Source organism: Plectrocnemia conspersa, unplaced genomic scaffold, assembly GCF_051122295.1.
Source record: "Plectrocnemia conspersa isolate PC_06_02 unplaced genomic scaffold, ASM5112229v1 ptg000011l, whole genome shotgun sequence".
Taxonomy (NCBI): domain Eukaryota; kingdom Metazoa; phylum Arthropoda; class Insecta; order Trichoptera; family Polycentropodidae; genus Plectrocnemia; species Plectrocnemia conspersa.
Genome location: NW_028277175.1, coordinates 10,715,314 through 10,734,490, shown reverse-complemented (window position 1 = coordinate 10,734,490; position 19,177 = coordinate 10,715,314). Strand labels below are relative to the sequence as shown.

The following is a 19,177-nucleotide window of genomic DNA, read 5'->3' as shown; positions in this document are numbered from 1 at the left end:
AAAGTGTATTAGTGATCTAAAACAGTATTTACTATACAAAGGTAGCTCGTTTAAAATTAATAAAAATAATTAAACTATAAATGGTAGCATTTCTCAGAAAAATCTTATAGCAATTAAAAAGTATTTATGTATTTTTATGATTTTTGTCTGAAACTGTATTTTGTATTTTTTCTGGATTTATATGTTATTTATTCTCTTAGTCTTGATTGTAACTTTGTTTTTTTCAGTATCTTTTTTTATTAAAAAAACATATTATGATTTGTCTGCTTTTATTGTCACCAGCCGCCAATGACCATCACTAATTTTTTTTTTTGCTTTCGCTAGCTAAAAAGTTACATTGTACGAAGCAACAAAGCTAGATCTTTCTGTGGGGATAACTATCTTGAAAAATATGTTTTTCCTGCATCAGTTTCTTCTTATATTATGCAATAATTTTATTTTGCATTTCTGTTATAAATATCAATTGTTACACTGTGAAATGAAGTATAGTATTGTTTCGCGTTGTACTCTTTAGGCACTGCAAAAATTTACATGCAAACAATGCACTGAATTTTATTTTTATTGTTTGTATACAAATAATCTGTTTCATAACGACTATTTTTACGCTCCCTTTCTCTTTTCAATTTTTATTTTATTTCTAAGCTTGGTAGGTAGCATCAAAAGGCGCTATGTGAGCGCTCATATCCCACGAAACGAAGACACGCAGTAAATATTCTTATATCTTATGCAAGTCCGCATAGAGGATATTTTTCTAGAGGTGGTTCAGCTATATAAAACAAGTAGACTAACCAACAAGACTCCAACACTGCAATTAAACAATTTAACCCCATTTGTATGTGCATATTCTGAAAACAAAAATGAGAACTTATTTGAGAAGCGCGTGTTTGAGAGCTCTGACGTGTATAACTTTACTTTGAGGCCGTATTTTAAAGTATGATAATTAATTTTATATAATTCCGTTATGAAACTAATTGTACACAGTTACCTTATAAAACATGTTTATTAATTTGATAAGAACTGTGTTTTAACCTTCTGTTTACAGATTTCGAGAATTTTAGTTTGAAATCAGACCGAACGATGTTAAGAATAAACTAGAAAATTTTATATTGAAAGAGACCTGCTGGCAACCTTACGATGACGCATTGGGGAAACCTGTCAAGTCACGTATTGTAATAAAAAAATATGGATCGCTCGCGCAGGTACATGGCCGAAGCGAGTCGGCGCATTGCGGCTGGCAACACTGACGTGCAATTTTGAAACCTAGCTCCTGCCGGCCGGCCCGAAGATGGAGTCGTGGGTGCCTTTGGAGGCGAATCCCGATGTGATGAACAAGTTCCTGGGGCGCGTGGGCGCCGTCGAGGGCTACAGCCTGGTCGACGTGCTGGGTCTCGACGAGGAGCAGCTGTCGTGGGTGCCGAAGCCGGTGCTCGCCGTGCTCCTCCTCTTCCCCTGCTCCGAGAGGTACGAAGCCCACAAGCGCGAGGAAGAGAAGCGCTTCAAAGAGAACCCCGCCCCCGCCGTCCCCCGCGGGCTTTTCTTCTTGGAGCAGAAGGTGCAGAACGCCTGCGGCACCGTGGCCCTGGTTCACGCCGTCGCTAACAACGCCGGCTCCCTTCAGCCGACCGAGCCTCGCTTCAGGCAGTTTTTGATCGAAGGCGCCGACGCCACGCCCTCCGTCAGGGGCGACCTGCTGGCCGAATGTCAAGGTGTGGCCTCGGCCCACGCCGAACTGGCCAACGAGGGCCAGTCCGCGGCCCCCGGAGCCGACGAGCCCGTCGTTCACCACTTCGTTTGCTTCGTCCACTGCGACGGTCGCCTGTACGAGCTGGACGGTCGCAAGCTGTTCCCCGTCGACCACGGACCCAGCACCCCCGAGACCCTCCTCGAAGACGCTGCGAAAGTCTGTCGCCAGTTTACGCAGAGAGACCCCGACGAAGTCGACTTCACCGTCGTCGCTCTGGCCGCTTCCCGTCGCGTCGATTGATTCGTGTGCCATACGCTTTTTATCTTATCTTTTTTTTACACGCAGACTGACTGATATGATATTCGTGATGCGTAATTTATTTTTAAATCGAAATCGTCGCAACGACTGCTCGATACGTTAGCTTAAAAGAGATGTTTTATATGATTCGGTATAACGTTTGTAAACGATTTTATTCAATAAACTTGCTTTTAAATACGATGCGTACGTGAATTCCATTCCGACGAACCCCTAAACCCTAAAATTCTACCATTCCACTATAATAACCTTAAATTACTAAACATTTTATAATCAATATTACTTTTACATATACTTATGTTGCGATTTAACATAAATACAGATAGTTAATCCAACAGTAACGCACAAACAGTTCATTTCATATGTATATTGCTCATTTAAATTCCACTATTTACTAGACGCCATCTGAGATAGTGTGTTTAATACGCTCGAAAATTGGAATGCTTAAAATATATTGTTATATTGTTTTTTTTTAATAAATAAAAATAGCCGTGTGTGTGTTTTGTTTACTGCTGTTGGCACATTTATATTAGACTCAAGGTCAAAAATTTGCGTTGCAATTGCTGAAATGAACGTTTGAAGAACAGTTTTCAAATAATTAATTTTGATAATCTACAATTTTTGGATTTAAAAGTCCACAGTGAACCTGAGACAAAACCTATTATCTGTGTTCGCAGAATACACTCATGCTTTAAAAGTAAAGAAAAGAAATTGATGGAAGATGGAAAGAAATTTTTCACAGAAATCAAAGACTAAAATGCTGAAGTATGTATTACCAAAAACGCATTTGGATCTTCTTACTTTTATTGTGTCATATGTAGATGATGTATTTACAAATCTTCCCATTTCACTACAGATTCTTAAAAATATTGCTGTATCGATTGCAAGTTGTGAACGATCAGTTAAAAAGTTAAAGTTTATTTTGACACATTTGCGAGCTTCAATGAAACAAGACCAGCTTAGTAATTTAACTCTTTTTAGCATTGATAATAAACATTAAAAACAATTGATTTCATTTTTCTTAATTTGACTTAGCGTATTTGTTTTCTGGTCTTTTGCTAGCTTATGTGCTATTTATTTTGCTGTAATGTTATATTTTTGTACAACATTTCTTCCATCTGCTTAAATACTTCCCAATGCCTATGGATAATTTTTGGAAACTATATTTAACGTAATTCAATACGTTTGTTTTTTTCTATCTATGATTTACCTTAAATATTTGTGATATTCGAAGTTTTCACATTATGGACGTATTTTTATATTGTGGAAAAATTGGAGGGGGTGCCAAATAGCATTTTCGCTCCCAGGCGCAAGTTGTCTCGGACATTTTTATTTGAAGACGGCATAATTTTCAGGAGAACAGTGTTTCCAAAAGCAGGATGTCTGGTTACCTCAGTTTACGGCTGGTGGAAGCTAATAAAAAAAAGGTATTCTAAGGTAATTTTATTCGATGAGGAAAGGGTTTCCAAAAGGAGGAATATTATATTATGTACACGTCGAATGCCATTTCGTTTTTTTAAATAATCCGCGGAGATGTATGTCGATTAAACTTTCATAAACCAAAATTATATATATATATATATATATATATATATATATATATATATATATATATATATATATATATATATATATATATATATATATATATATATATATATATATATATATATATATATATATATATATATATATATATATATATATATATATATATATATATATATATATATATATATATATATATATTTATGTAAATGGTCAACCTTTGCAATTGCACTAGTTTTCTTTGAATTAAATATACATTGAAGGGTAAAATATTTATAAAAAATCTTCATACGTGGTCATAAAATATACAATTCTGCTCTTTCTCAATTTAAAACAATTATATCAAAATATAGATGTACGAAATACTAACGACATAAGAATATTGTAATAACATATTTGTTGACACCAATTATTTTTCCATAATAAAATGGCTTCTTATAAAGTAGGTTCGGGAAAATGTAAGCAATGAAGATTGCACGGAAATATTAAAATAAAATTGTTGAATTTTACGACTGGACATAATTGTTAGTTATGCTAATATTGCTTCACCGTAATATATTTTCTTATTATTTTAAAATATAAAACCTTTTAATAAAAAAAATCAAGCTATTTTACTACCTAGCAAATTGGATTTTCAATTTGTATTTTTTTTTAAGAAAATATATTTTACATTCGTAAGATACTTTTAACTGAGCTGCTTACCGTGTGATTATATTTTAATTTATGTAAATGATATTCTTTGATTCAGTGTATTTTTAATTTATTTAATATTGTTTTTAAGTAATTTATTATTATTTTCTTAGCTTACTTTTTGAAATTAGCACACAAAAAGTCTGAATTATTTTTTTATTGTAATAAATCAGTGCTGTGAAGTTGAAATTAAAGTCGCGGAATCGTGGTATTTTATGGGGAGTTGGAGTCGTAAAAAATCGACCGATTCCGACTTTTTTTATAATTTTCTAACACATTAAGTTGATTGAACACGGTTCCCGTATCCATACAAACATTGTTACCGCGCGGTCGACCGGAAGCCGTGTTTAGTGAGATTGAAAGATGTATGTTACCCAAAACTAGTTCTAGTTCATTTTATCTCAGTCACACAAAAACACCCAAAAAATTATTTTATTTCTTATAACTTTGTTTCGGTCATTATTAGGTTATTAATATCAGACCATAGTTGTACAAAACTATACCTATACACAGGTCCGCCATTATAGCAAAGTGAGCGAGGCAACCGCTTTGGGCGACGCACTTTATGGAGCCCTCCGCTATTTTTATTTTTTTTAAATATTTATTTTTATTTTTGAGTTGTCTTTTGAAAATAAAACGCGTCAAACGACTTTCTCGACAAAAACTGTAACGCTTGTCAATGGAACAGATGTTTAGATAGTGTCTGTTTTTCGTGAGTTCCTTGGCTTATACCAGAGGTCGGCAAAGTGCGGCTCTTTGGCCCCTTAAGTGCGGCTCTGGCACAAATATCCACGGGCATTCGCACCAGATTTAAAAAACAAGGAAATATGGAGCTCTAGATTCGAACGTCTTTGTGTTGATTTGGAAAATTATAATAAAGGTTTGCTAAATTAATAAATAGATTTGGCTCTTATTTTTTTTTTAATCGTTGTAATGTACATATTTGGCTCTTCAGCTAATAAGTTTGCCGAGCACTGGCTTACACTATCTACCTGGTTAACTATTATTTTTCTATTTATAGTTTTTTTTAAGGAAAATAAAACGTGAACATTATAATATTACTATATTTTATTTAGGTATTAAAATATTTTGAAATTCATTATTGCAGATTTTTAATTATCGATTAAAAATGATTTTTATTTCTTTCGCGCTAATTTCTTTTGTTACTCAGATTGTGCCGAGTGGAAATAAAACAATCTTTTTACTTCGATCGTCAAATTTAGCACAACCAATCCGTCATATTGAGTCGTCATCTTATTGAATTTTCAACAACAAAATATCGAAATATTAGTTTTTGAAAAATATGATTATAATTATAGTATTTTTAGCGTGGTGTTTTGGAATATTCATAATTTTTTAACGTGTTTTACTCCAAATCGAGCAAACATGAATATATTATATACATAAATATGAATTGTGAGTAACTTTTTGTAGATTATTGTTATTTAATAATACATAATTATATTTTTAATAATTGATTTATTGAATATACTTGAAAACTTTATAAATAACACATATTTTTGAGTTAAAAAATAAAACTTGCTGTTATATAATAATATTATGAAATAAATTCTGCCTCGATTTGTTACGAAGATAAATTAATATGAATTTTGTACTTTTTTGTCTTTTATTTAAAGTTGTGAAAAATGTGCAATACTAAAAATGCTATTTTATTATAAACCTAAATAAAAAAACACAAATTTATAAATTATTTTGTAATAAGCTTTACATTTTTTTTTTGAGTGGGCCCCGAACCTGATTCTTGCCCTGGGCCCGTCTTAGCGCCGGCTCTACCTACATACATATGTACTTGTATATACAGAATACGCATCGTAAATTACTTATTATTAAAAAAATGTATTGTGCAATGCATGTCAATAATGGTGAATTATGTAGACGTAGCTTTCATTTTGAAATAGTTTTTTGTCCGTAAAATTTTAAACGACTTCACAGCCCTGTAATAAATCGTAAGAAGCCTAATAAAAATATTGTGAAATAATTGTAATCGGGTCATGGCCGACAGTCGCGTTGTTATTGTGTTATTTTGACGTTTGTGTGATCTGTTTTGGTGAGCGCTTAAGGGGGCGCCGCCCCTTGAAGCGTCATGTCGGACAAGAATTTAGCCGGCGTGCAGCCGATCGTCAAGATCGGGCACTACACGCTGGGCGCGACGCTCGGCGTAGGCACGTTCGGCAAGGTGAAGATCGGTGAGCACCAGCTCACCAAGCACAAGGTCGCCGTCAAAATCCTCAACCGGCAAAAGATAAAGTCGCTCGACGTAGTCGGCAAGATCAGGCGCGAGATTCAAAACTTGAAGCTGTTCAGGCACCCGCACATTATCAAACTCTACCAGGTCATCTCCACGCCCACGGACATCTTCATGATCATGGAGTACGTATCGGGCGGAGAGCTGTTCGAGTATATCGTGAAGCACGGCAAGCTGCAAGAGCACGAGGCCAGGCGGTTCTTCCAGCAGATCATATCGGGCGTGGACTATTGTCACAGACATATGATCGTACACAGAGATTTAAAACCGGAAAATTTGCTACTCGATCATAACATGCACGTCAAGATTGCCGATTTCGGGCTCTCCAACATGATGATGGACGGCGAGTTCTTGAGGACGTCTTGCGGGTCGCCTAATTATGCTGCACCGGAGGTTAAATTATCAAATATCCTTACTTTTTTATGTTACTAGTATCTGCCACGTCTGCGTCTGGACCAAGTTGTACTATGCATCAACAATCCATGATAATAACTGCAAAAAAAAATTTTTATCGAAGACAAGTTCATAGTAAAACGATTAGTACTTGTTAATTATATCAGCGCCACGTTCAAAAACCAATAGTTATGAACATGCTTTTAGCCCTAATGTTTTAAAATTTTAAATGCGCGTGTTTATCCAAAAGCCAGAGATGACGTCCGTAACAATCTGCTTTCTGACCGATGGCGCCGATATAATTACCAGATACCAAAAGATATTTTAGTTTAGTGTTAATATTGAAATTATTAAAAACCCAATACAGTAAGTTCTCGACTTACGCGGTTAATTCGTTCCAGAAAAATTCGCGTAAGTCGAAAATCGCGTAAGTAGAGGAATATTCATCCGATATGTATTAAATATTAATACATTCCCCCAATCATCCGAACGATACTTAAAAGGAACTAAATGCCGTCTTCTTGTATGTATACATTAGGTTAAAATGAGAATAAAAGCATTATAAAAATTTATTCTATGTGTAAAATGTCTACATACATTATAATCTTAACTCTTTTTACAAAATAAAATGAGAAACATAAAAATAATATGTATACATACATATTCATTAAGATATCATGTCATAATGTCTATACCATTCCATTTCAATATCTTTAGGTGTTGGATTTCTTTTATCTTATAAGAAACCGTACTTATCCAGTGAAGATTGTACACTAGATCTTTTTTTCTCATAATAGATATTTTTATAACAGGAAATAGCGTCCTGAACTGCTTTATTAGCTTTCTCAAACCGATCAATGTCGGGATCTTGTGCTTTTAAACCAGCCATTCCTTGGTCTATCAAATTGAGGCATTCTTTCATTTTTTGTACTCAAATTCTTTTGTTTCTTTGACTTCCTCTTCCGAATCACCACCGTTGTTTCTATATTCTTCAAGTTCTAATAAATCTTCATTGTTTAATTCCACTCTATGACTTTCTAACAATTCAATGAAATCATTTTCATTTAGATTTAAATTTAATTGGTTTGTCATTTCAACAAGATCATTAATTATGTTATCTTTCTGCATGGGGTCTTCAACACCTTCAAAAAATTGAGGAGTAAGCTTCTTCCAAACGTTTTTCATGGTAGACTGCAATTTCATTCCAGGCAACACCAATATTTTTAACAGCTTCATAAATATTGTGTTCTTTCAAAAACTGTGCGAGTGATATACTGTTTTGCCCTTCAGTTACCTTTATGGCATTTCTAAAAGTTGTCCTTAAGTAATATTTTTAAAGCTTTGTATTAGACCTTGATCCATAGGTTGTATTATAGAGGTCGTATTTGGGGGCAAAAATTCTATTTTGATATGTTCGTAATCACACGGTGGATGTCCCGGTGCATTATCAACCAGGAACAAAAATTTACGCGCAAATCTATATCAACATCGATATTATAACAAATTTTAAATTTTCGAAATTTTTAACCGCGTAACTACGAATCCGCGTAAGTAGATACCGCGTAACTCGAGAACCTACTGTAGTTATTTTTACTGCTATAAATTAGTCCAAAAAAGAATTCATTTTATGACACTGTTATTGTTTTTAGATTCAATTCAATGAATATATCTGACAAACTATTTTAACATTTCTTAAACGATCTGCAATTTTCATTGTGTAGCAAAATTTTGCATCATCTAATTTCAGCATTAAATAGAAAAAAAATATGTTCACTTTAATATATTTACATATAAATTTTAATGCTCTTTTTTTTTATAAAAAAAATATATTTACTTAACCAATGAAATGTTCACAAAATTTCTGATACTGATTTTGAGGTCATCAATTGAAATTTCTTGAATGCGACCTTTTTTGTTTGGAACTAACTTAATGCGGTTTTCAAACATGAAAAGGTCTAGTTATTAATTACGACTTAATCAGCATTTGTAATAAAAAACTTGTGTTTTAAGTGCCCTGTATAGTGTTAACCCTTTCATTGCCGAAATCTGATATATTGAGAAATGCTGGATTAGACTTGGTTATTTAAAAATGGTTCAGATACATTTTTATTGAGTTTTTGGGTATTTGCTTTAAGAGCATATACCATTTTTCTAAACATATATTTTTATTATCATGTAATACATCAACATTAAATTAGTAATCCAAAAAGACTCGACAACCAAACGGTTATAATGGTCAAGTTTATGAATTATACAAGCTAATGAATTATATTGCTTCATCTAAAATATATTTGGAAGATGCCAGCGAATGTCTGAAGAACAATAAATGTTATTCTCCACAACTACAATAATTTATTAATCCATATTTTATAATGATTTTTTTTACATTATTTAATGGCAGTATTTTTTGTATTACAGGTAATTTCCGGTAAATTATATGCTGGTCCCGAAGTCGATATTTGGTCCTGCGGTGTAATCTTATATGCATTACTCTGCGGAACGTTGCCGTTTGACGACGAACAAGTTCCTACTCTCTTTAAGAAGATCAAATCCGGCATATTCCCGATACCGGAATATTTAAACAAAAGTGTTGTCAGCATGCTCTGTCAGATGCTGCAAGTCGACCCGATGAAGAGAGCGACCATCGAAGATATTAAAAAGCACGAATGGTTCCAAAAAGAATTATCCGAATATCTGTTTCCTTCTCCAGTCGAACAAGTAATTATTTTAAATTATGGAATTTTAATGTTTAATATTAATCTATTGAATGAATTTATAGGACAGTAGCGTAATTGACATGGACGCCATTTACGAAGTTTGCGATAAATTCGGCGTGAAAGAGAACGAGGTCCACAATGCTCTATTGCTCGGAGATCCTCACGATCAATTGGCAATCGCTTATCATCTAGTCATCGATAATAAGAGAATCGCCGACGAGGCAGCTAAAGCGGAATTGAAGGGTTTTTATGGAGCAGGTATATAAACTGCAATCGAATTAGAAACATAATTAGCAAATATTTTTTTAATACGTATTCAATTTTAGCGAGCCCGCCGGCTGTGACTCCGCCGCATTTCTCCCTCGATTCCGTATCAAAACCTCATCCGGAGAGAATCGCTCCGCTTAGAGAGAAGGCTCCACAAGCTCAACCGGCGACTCAAGGAGATAAAACACAAAAGGGAACTCCAGTGAAAAGGTTTAATTTCTTTATTTATTTATTGCAAATCTTCCGTTGCAACATGAAAGATCTTAGCCCAATGCGTTATAATGGGGTAAACCCAATTAACAACTAAGTCAGTAGTGAGACACGACTGAAATCAGTGACTTCTATTTTAGTAACCATTTGACTGTTGCTGGTATTTTTGCACACTATTTCCCGCTTTTATAGGAAAATGATTTTCCTTGCATTTAACTTTATACGTAATTAGGTGAATTTAATAATTATAGAATCTCCGGGTATTGTTCAAGTTTACTATTAGCTTGAGGAAGTGCTTTCCAAAGTATAAAAAATAATAATGGATACAAATCTTGAATTATTTATTATGAGAATTAAGATCTTATTCAATATTGCGAATTCATTTATAATACTGTTTCAGAGCAAAGTGGCATCTCGGAATCAGATCACAAAGCAAACCAAACGATATTATGCTGGAAGTGTACAGAGCGATGAAAGTGTTAAATTATGAATGGAAAGTAATCAATCCGTATCACGTCAGGTATGTTTAATCACTTCAAATAATATCTTTTTAACTTACAGTATATTTTTTAAAGTGTAATAATATTTATTTCAGAGTAAGAGACAAGAGTAAGTTTACAGATAAATTTGTGAAAATGTCCTTGCAACTGTACGAGGTAGATTATAAGTCTTATCTACTCGACTTTAAATCTTTGACTGACGAAGAAACCGAAGTGAGCAACGAAGACATAGCCATGAGTCCAGCATCTCAGCCTCCAAACATGCCCGCTCCCGAAGCCAGCGGACATCATACAATGGAGTTCTTTGAAATGTGCGCCGCTTTAATCATTCAGCTCGCTCGATAGGCATTTATATTTCTTCACTGCAACTCATTTTACCGGTACTTATTTACTTCACGTGTTTGTCTTTGCATTAAATATTTATTTAAATTTATGACTGACAGATTAAGCTAGATTTCAATTTAAATATATTATTTGATCAAATTCAGTATAATTATGTAATAAAATTTATCCAAAAAATGTTTATATATATTATATATACTTATTTTATGACTTATTGTTGATTTAATTATTGTTTTAAGTATTTGAAAAGATTAAATATTGTTTATTGTATGCGTAATTAAATAGTATGTGTATATAGACAAAATATTAACTTACCGTAGAAACGTATTCTATTGACTCCGACAGTGGCAGCTTGCGAGGATGTGCTGATAATTACTGTATTAATTACGTACTTATCACGAGTTAATGAACTATTTAATAAAATAGTCCCCTATCCAACCCCAACTGCCACTGATTCATATTAAAATCTATCTAATATAATCTTCCATGATTAGAATTACAAATAAATGATCAATAGTGATATTATAGTAGTTTATTTATTGGAAAATTGATTTAGCTTTGACTAAAAACATTCTTTATTATAGTAAAAGACAAATTAATTTTAGATGATTATTTATGATATAAAAAAATATGTATTATAATTTTCTCCTAATTTTGTAATTAATGTATGTTTATATTTATTATATTGGTCGATTTCACGTCAATTTTTTTGCGCCTAGTCAGTCTGTAGTTTTTATTCGGGTTAACGGTGACGGCTTTAGGTTTTTTGAGATTTTTGCCATATGTTTCTAAATTTAAAATGTTGCAGCATTGATTTTACGCTGTTATGAAGCGATCGATGCGCTCAAATAAGTGCACTTACGTTGGACGTTTCAATTATCTTAACTTTAGATAAGCTTTTTCATTGTGTACAAATAAGAGGATGAAGTTTTATCCGTATCACCTTGTTATATGATTCGTGTACATGTGTATTATTTAATGTATGAATAAACTGTTAATTGTTTTAAAATTAATTATATTTCATTATATATGTATTATACATTCTATTCGACTGGAGGCCAAAATAATGTGACTTCATCATGAGCTGATACTGGCAACCATTTCTTGTAAGCCTCCAATAAATCTGTGAATGATAAAAAAACATTAAAATTCTCAAAAATTACTATAAAGACAATTTAAAGAATATTTACATGTAGGATTTTCTTTCCATTCGTCGAAAAGTGCTTTTTTGGAACACATTTGTTTCAAAAGCAAAGCTCTATACATCGCTTCCGTCCTTGGCTGTAACTTAGCCCAACTTTTGATCATCGTAGTGGGCGGAGAAAGCAGATCTTTAGTGTACTTCTTCAACTTTGATATCACAACACCGTCCAATAAATACACGGCGAACCAACGGTGAATATCGGCAATCTTAGGAAACTCTACTTCAGTCACCGGCAATTGCCAGCCGCTCCGACCGAAAGATGCATTAACGTGGCACATCAGTTTATCTTTCTTTTTATCGTATCTCGGACAGGGATCCGTCAGCGGCTCACCTAAATTACACAGTTTAGGCGCGTAAATCGGTAGCCATTCCGGTTCAATCGCAGTCACGCCTCTCATTACCATCTTCGCATTCTCTCCATCGCCTGCTTCGTATATTTCTTGATATACGACCCATTCCGGTAAATGTTTCCTCAGAGCCGAACCGGAGTGGATAAACACGGGATCTTCCATCTCGGGACAATTGTAAGCATATTTTAATTTTAGTCTTTCTTGACTATCTTTTATGTTGTCTAATGGTACTTTTTTAGCAACGCAATCGCCTAATCCCGCTAAAAGGATTTGTCTGAGCGGTCTAGCTAAGGCACCAGGGGGCTTGTTCGGTGCTGGAGGCACTCCTTTAGTACCGGCCAGTTGACCTCTCAATAGTCTAATTTCACGTAGAGCTCGATAACGAACGCCTTGCGAGACACACCACTTTTCCATATCTTCGCCGGAAAGCGCAGCATGTTCTGAAATATAGTGTGATCGATATCCTAATTTTATAAACGAAATAATGTTTCTAGATATATACCTGAAGCGCCAACTATGTTTAACAACACTCCCGGATCTCCGAGTAATAAATTTTCACCGAAAGCCATCCATTTACGTTTAGGACCGATGAAAACCTCTTGTACGCTCAATGCTGCTACCATACAAATTGTGTATTGAAACAAATCATGTTGATGACTCAGTGCCAACATTTTTCCATATCGAGGAAGAACAGGATAGCCTGATATTGCCCTGCCTAATGGAGTCACCTTTAATGGCTGATAAAAAAACAATACATACTTTTTGAATTTGAATGTTGATATTATTTTTCTGTACATATTGTGTTTTCAGTACAGAAAAAGTAAGCAAAAACCATGATTAAATCAAATATTTCAAATTGGCACAATGATGTCACTCCGAATGCTCTGAAATATTGGTTTATAAGAAAAACCAAGTAACTGACATTTTCTTTCTTTGTATTATTCAAGAAGTATAAAAATGCAAAAAATAGTGCTTTTTTAGTTGCTGGGTAATGCATGAAAAAATACATAGGAGTCTAATCCATGTCTAATAAATCATCAAGCTGGAACAAATTTCACCACACAAATTTTAAATCTCCCAGCAACATAACCCTTCAAGTTGAGATAACTAAAAGTGTCAATAATTTGGATAAAGCTGATTTACCCACAAAGCTTTGTAATGTACTGAAGTAATTATCATGAAGTAGAACAAAACAAGGAAATGCCTTTTAATAGCAAAACGATAAGAGCAAATGGAAGATAATGAGTAGAATAAAAGAAATAAAGCGTCATTGTAATATTAACTAAAAAAAAAGTAAAAAAAGTAATACGTAAAAACACTGCATTATGTCTTAAGAAATAATTTGCACAAGACTATGAGTTTGTGAAAAAAACAAACACACAAGAGCAGTTGACGTTGTTCATGTATGAAATTGGGAAACTACAAGTAAGAATTAAAAGAGAGGCGGATCATCTAAAATTAATTGTTTTTCACAAGTGAATTGTATTATAATGTGATATTTACCATTTCATTAGTTCTAGTAGCAGCAATTGATTTTTCTAAGGCTCCTAATATTTCTAATCTCATTTCGGAAGTCTTTAATTGTAAAATATCTGGAGCAGAAGGAAACGGAAAATTGATAACCTGAAAGCAACGACAAATCAGATAAAATAATATCAATATGTAAATAACTAATAAAAAGGATAAGTTTTTATTAACCTTATCTATACCCATGCACTTCATCTGCAATAAAAGATCGTCAATTGGACGAGTTCTGATTTCAGGTTCTTTATCTTTTGGAAAGTCGTGTTGAAAAACAGCACTAGAGTAGAGACGGTAGCAATGACCAGGAGCACATCTTCCGGCACGACCCGCTCTCTGTTGAGCGCTGGCTTGAGAAATCCATACAACTCGCATAGCACTAGCACCGGTTACTTTTTCATATATCCTAAAAATATATATAATATTGATATCTTCATATTAAACACGTAATAATTTTCAATTTTTATACCTTATTTTTTGCTTTCCCGTATCAATAACATATTTTACATTCGGAATTGTGAGCGATGTTTCAGCGACATTAGTCGCAATAACACAAACACGGCAACCATCTGGAGTAGATTCGAAAACTTTTGCTTGATCTTGTGGCGGTAGCATCGAATACAAAGGCAGCACCCAAAGTGGACCGGCTGCGTTACTTCCACACCCTGCTGTTGCAAGTGCTTCCCAATCTGCCAATATATAATATAATATAAAATCATTTCATCGACATTAAAACATCAGTTTTATACCATCTTCATCTCCGCTTCCATCCAGATCGTCGTTATCTTCTAACAAATCATCTTTAACTTCCTCATCTAAGGCATCAAAGTCGTCCAAATCAATTTTAGGCAACAAGATTTGATTTTTACTTTTTTTCTCCTTAGCAACTTTCTTTACTTTTTTGAGGGAAAACATCATATCTAAATCATCATCTTCTTCATTCTCGCCATCTGTTGACTCATTTTTGATTTCTGGATCTTTTTTTGATTTTGTATTATTATTAATATTATTCTTGAATGGAAATGCTTGTCTCAATTTTTTTACCAAAAGATTGACCTAAAATCAGAAAATTGAATATATGTCATTAAAAAATTGAAGCAACTACACTAATCAAAATCAAATTTTTCATAGTTGTTTTTTTCAAAACATAGACACTCACCATCCTATGATGTAAATGTGCATTATATTGAATACGTTATAGTTTTAAACATGAATAAAAATAGCGTTTTTAGAACCCTAGTGCAATTGATATATTGTCGAAATAATTTATAAGCAAGTTCAACATAAAAAAGTAGGTGAGTTTATAGCACATATAAGCTTAAATAAATAAAAGTTGTTTCCAAATATCGTTTGCTAGCTCTACGTAGTGTTTTTTTGGCAACATTCTTTGAAAACTTTTTTTATTTTGATAGAAGGAAATATTACACCTTTATTCTGATTTTTTGGCACCCCAGGCGATCGCCTGTGCAGCTTGCCTCTCGGGCCGACCCTAACTGTACTCCAAGATCCTGATAAAAATATAGTCACCTACCTTACGGCTCAAATTTTGTATTCATCGTTACACAGGGCCTACACAAGAGGCACATAATAAAATGCAAACATAGTATGTAAGGTATTTATTCTAGATTCAAACAAAAAAATAGTATATTTGCTTCATTTCTTTGTAATTTCTCACTAAATAAGGTTGTATTTGTGTTTTCCTTTTGAAGAGTCGCCATCAAATCTATGTATGTATGAAATATAAAAATATAAATACGCACCTCTTGTTGACCGGTAACAAAAATCAATATACCGCCTTCAGGTAATTTAGTATGTATTTTAATAGCTTTAGAGAAAGCTGCTTTCAAATAATCTTCTTCAGTCTTTTTATTGAAATGTATCGTTACTGGAAATTGACGGGCTTCAATCTAATGACAAAAATTCAAATTAAATACATATAAGTGTATTCAATATAAATATTATAATCAGTTTTACATTTATGACTGGTGGTGGATATTTAAATAATCTGCTATTTTCGGTGAAGTCTTCTATACGTAAAGTGGCAGACATGATAATAAAACGTAAAGGATCTTTTCTCTTGCAGCGCAATGGAACTATCCTAGATAGAAGTCCGATCAATATATCAGTAAAGACACTCCTTTCATGTGCTTCATCAACAATGATTACCGAATATTTTGATAAAGTGAAATCACTTTCAATTTCTTTTAATAATACACCTAAAAATGAATATTATCATCAAAAACTGAATTGTATTAAAAATATTTTTAATGAAATATATACCGTCAGTCATGAACTTAATTTTAGTCGCTTCCGTAACGTTTCCTTCGTATCGCATAAGATAAGAAACCTCGCGTGATGTTAAACACATTTCGGTTGCTACTCGAGAAGACATAGCAACAGCGGCTACTCTTCTCGGTTCAGTGATGCCAATCATTTTATCTTTTGCGTAACCGGCTTCGTAAAGAAACTGTGGTATTTGAGTAGTCTTACCGCTTCCTAAAAAGATCATTAAGTAAATATAGCTGAAACATTTATAATTAAAATACTATTAAATAAAACTGATACCAGTTTCTCCGGCTACAATTACAATAGCATTTTCATTAATACATTCAACCACAGATTGTTCTTCGGCAAGTATTGGTAACTTTAATCTGGCAACTTGTAATTCTGGATCGCGATCAATTTGCACAAATGTAGTCTCCCTTTTCGGCAACACTATTTGATTTATTTTATTTGGAACAATTTCTTCTTTATCTTCCTTTTTTTTATTTCTCTTCTGCCTTACAACTTTATCAATATCTAAACTTTCTTTTTTATTTGTAATTGAAATATCTTTTTCATCATCTGATACTTCTACAACATCATCAGATTTTTCTTTATCGACTTCAACACATTCAACTATCTTATTGTCACTTTCAGCGTCAGGTATTACACTTGTTGTATCAATATCGTTTAAATCTATAACCGATTCATCTTCAGATTCACTCGAAGGATCAAATCCGACAACATTCAAGTCTTGCTTAGCTTTCTTTTTTTCACTATTAGATTCAAAAGAAAGAAGAAATTTTCGTTTCTTAGCACCTAAAATACATAAAATGTTTTATTTTATCTAATACTTCAATAAATTATACATTATAACAGTATTTTACCAGATAAACTCTTAATTTTTTTGACTTCTTCATTTGTACTACTAGTATTTTCTATTGGAGCATCAAAAGCTGTTGTATCCACATGCTGTAAGTTCTTTTTAAGTCCCTTTGATTGAACCGTTGATATTGATATCATTTGTTGTAGCTCTTCAGCTGGTATTTGTACTTTTGCTAAAGCTTCTAACAATGCTGCTCTCTAAAAATAAAAAATATGTATTAAATTTATTTGATCCCACATTACAACATTTTGTATTAACTTACATTTTCTTTTTTCTTCTTCTTATCCACGACCTTTTCAAGTTTTTTTCTCTGATGTTTTGAAAGAATTCTGATTTTATTTGTATATTCTTTCTTAACTTTTGTCTCTCTTTTGCTCGAAGGCAAAACAATAACATTACTGCTGTCTTCGGCTCCATATTCTTTTGTCGGTAATTCAACGTGAATCTATTAGTACAATAATAAACATGATTAGCAATAACAATATCTAATAAAAGATCGAAATATGTTTACAGTTACTTTATTAGTTTCAGTGTTATCTATCTTAGTCTCATGAACCACTCTGGCTTTCCAGTTAAATCCTTTTTTACCCATCTTTATCTATATTGTGGTGATATACATAGGTTATGTTTAGACAGACATGCTGTTAAGACATGTATCGAACTGTCAAATGTTTTAGTTATAAAATTAACCAAGGTCATAACAACAGTTTTACTAACCATAAATTGCAAATAAAATATTGCATTAATTTGATAAACAAATGTAAAGTATCTAATTAAATACCCCTTTTTAAATTTATTAAATTAAATAATATAATATATATTTTTTTATATTTAATTTTTAACGCAATAATTATGATTTTTGATTATATTTAGAAAACATTTATTACTTTTTGTCCTATTTTTATTAGTTTTGCCTGCAACTTTCAATTAAAGATAAAACACTCAAATTATTCATTTCTTAGTAAAAATAAAACGTATCATTATTAATCAGTGAAAATATAAACACATAAACAGAATGATGTTTTTCTTAATATTAGCTTTTGGAAAAATATGATCTAACTTTTTTTTCTAGTACGAGAAAACCACATTAGTTACTTCCAAGTACATTTTTCAACTTTTAAAGATATTTGAAAATATAGTTGCATGCTGAAGTTAATTATTACAATATATTATAAATAAATTATTAATCCAAATATATTGTGGTAGAAAGTTCATTATATAGTGGGATATTTTTTTCTTTCCACCCACCCCCATCATTCGTTTTTACTTGGAGTAACTTGTTAAAAAAATCTTAAAATGAAATAATAATTTTTAAGGGAAAATTTTAAAAGCATATATGCTACACAATAAATATGTCGCCATTACGCATTTTCTTCATTTAAATTATCAGCTTTTAAGAAAAAACATTTATATGTAGTTTCTTAGTCACACTTTTCAGCTTCTAGTAAAAATCCTAATATTAAAATTTCTTTTTTAGGGGCAGTGATGGTGACGGATGGCAATGAGACACAGATTGAGCCGCTGCAGTAGTATATTTATTGACGGTTAACGGTGTTTACATTATAAGGGGCGCGCGCGCGACGGCACGCGTCCGAACCCTTGCGGGCTTGCCGGTAGAGAGAGAGAAAAAACCGTCACGCCGATGCTACTCCAGCGCCGACCAGTTTTGGCCATAACAAATGTAAATTCGGCTCCCATACTTTAAATATTTAAGTTATTATATTTTTTTATCAGTAGTACTATATACATTTCATATGTAAGAGAGGAGAATTTAGGCATTAATTCCCCTTCCCCAACTTCTCAGCCCTCTTACCTTGTGCTTTTTTTGTCTCACTGAATTGTAGTAATCAACTTTATATTACAGCTCTGTCTTTTCTTAGTCTGTATGGTATTTTTACTTTTGCAAACATTTCGGGGGGAAAAAATCTTTAAAAAATGTCACCTCGGACATTTTTGATCGTTTAAGGATGTTGGTAGGAGATAAAAAAGGTTAATCTCAGACATTTGTGTGTGTGTACCCTA

The 19,177-nt window shown here is 32.9% G+C and overlaps 3 protein-coding genes across 5 annotated transcripts; 2 read left to right on the top strand and 1 right to left on the bottom strand.

Moving 5' to 3' along the window:
- Positions 1 to 218: 218 nt before the first annotated feature.
- On the top strand, positions 219 to 2,179 carry Uch (Ubiquitin carboxyl-terminal hydrolase). Its single transcript, XM_088196558.1, has one exon. The coding sequence runs from the start codon at positions 1,286 to 1,288 to the stop codon at positions 1,982 to 1,984; it is 699 nt and encodes a 232-aa protein (XP_088052684.1). The 5' UTR covers positions 219 to 1,285; the 3' UTR covers positions 1,985 to 2,179.
- A 4,042-nt stretch (positions 2,180 to 6,221) lies between these two features.
- Positions 6,222 to 18,894, top strand: AMPKalpha (AMP-activated protein kinase alpha subunit). Of its 3 annotated transcripts, none has more exons than XM_088197634.1 (7): positions 6,222 to 6,896; positions 9,315 to 9,614; positions 9,676 to 9,871; positions 9,940 to 10,090; positions 10,491 to 10,610; positions 10,686 to 10,970; positions 18,633 to 18,894. In XM_088197634.1, exons 1-6 carry the CDS (start codon positions 6,342 to 6,344, stop codon positions 10,933 to 10,935), a joined length of 1,572 nt encoding a protein of 523 aa, XP_088053760.1. In that variant the 5' UTR covers positions 6,222 to 6,341; the 3' UTR covers positions 10,936 to 10,970; positions 18,633 to 18,894. The 3 variants fall into 3 exon arrangements, with proteins under 3 accessions (XP_088053760.1, XP_088053759.1, XP_088053758.1); XM_088197633.1 differs by lacking the exon at positions 18,633 to 18,894 and adding an exon at positions 11,741 to 11,941; XM_088197632.1 differs by lacking the exon at positions 18,633 to 18,894 and having other exon boundaries at positions 10,686 to 11,941.
- Positions 11,931 to 17,857, bottom strand: kz (putative ATP-dependent RNA helicase kurz). The gene is made up of 14 exons (XM_088197590.1): positions 17,673 to 17,857; positions 17,418 to 17,600; positions 17,157 to 17,352; positions 16,573 to 17,088; positions 16,288 to 16,503; positions 15,982 to 16,223; positions 15,768 to 15,914; positions 14,757 to 15,063; positions 14,477 to 14,696; positions 14,185 to 14,413; positions 13,990 to 14,109; positions 12,989 to 13,223; positions 12,123 to 12,926; positions 11,931 to 12,055 (listed from the first exon to the last, which is right to left on the bottom strand). The coding sequence occupies exons 1-14, from the start codon at positions 17,745 to 17,747 to the stop codon at positions 11,976 to 11,978; spliced, it is 3,570 nt and encodes a 1,189-aa protein (XP_088053716.1). The 5' UTR covers positions 17,748 to 17,857; the 3' UTR covers positions 11,931 to 11,975.
- Positions 18,895 to 19,177: the final 283 nt, after the last annotated feature.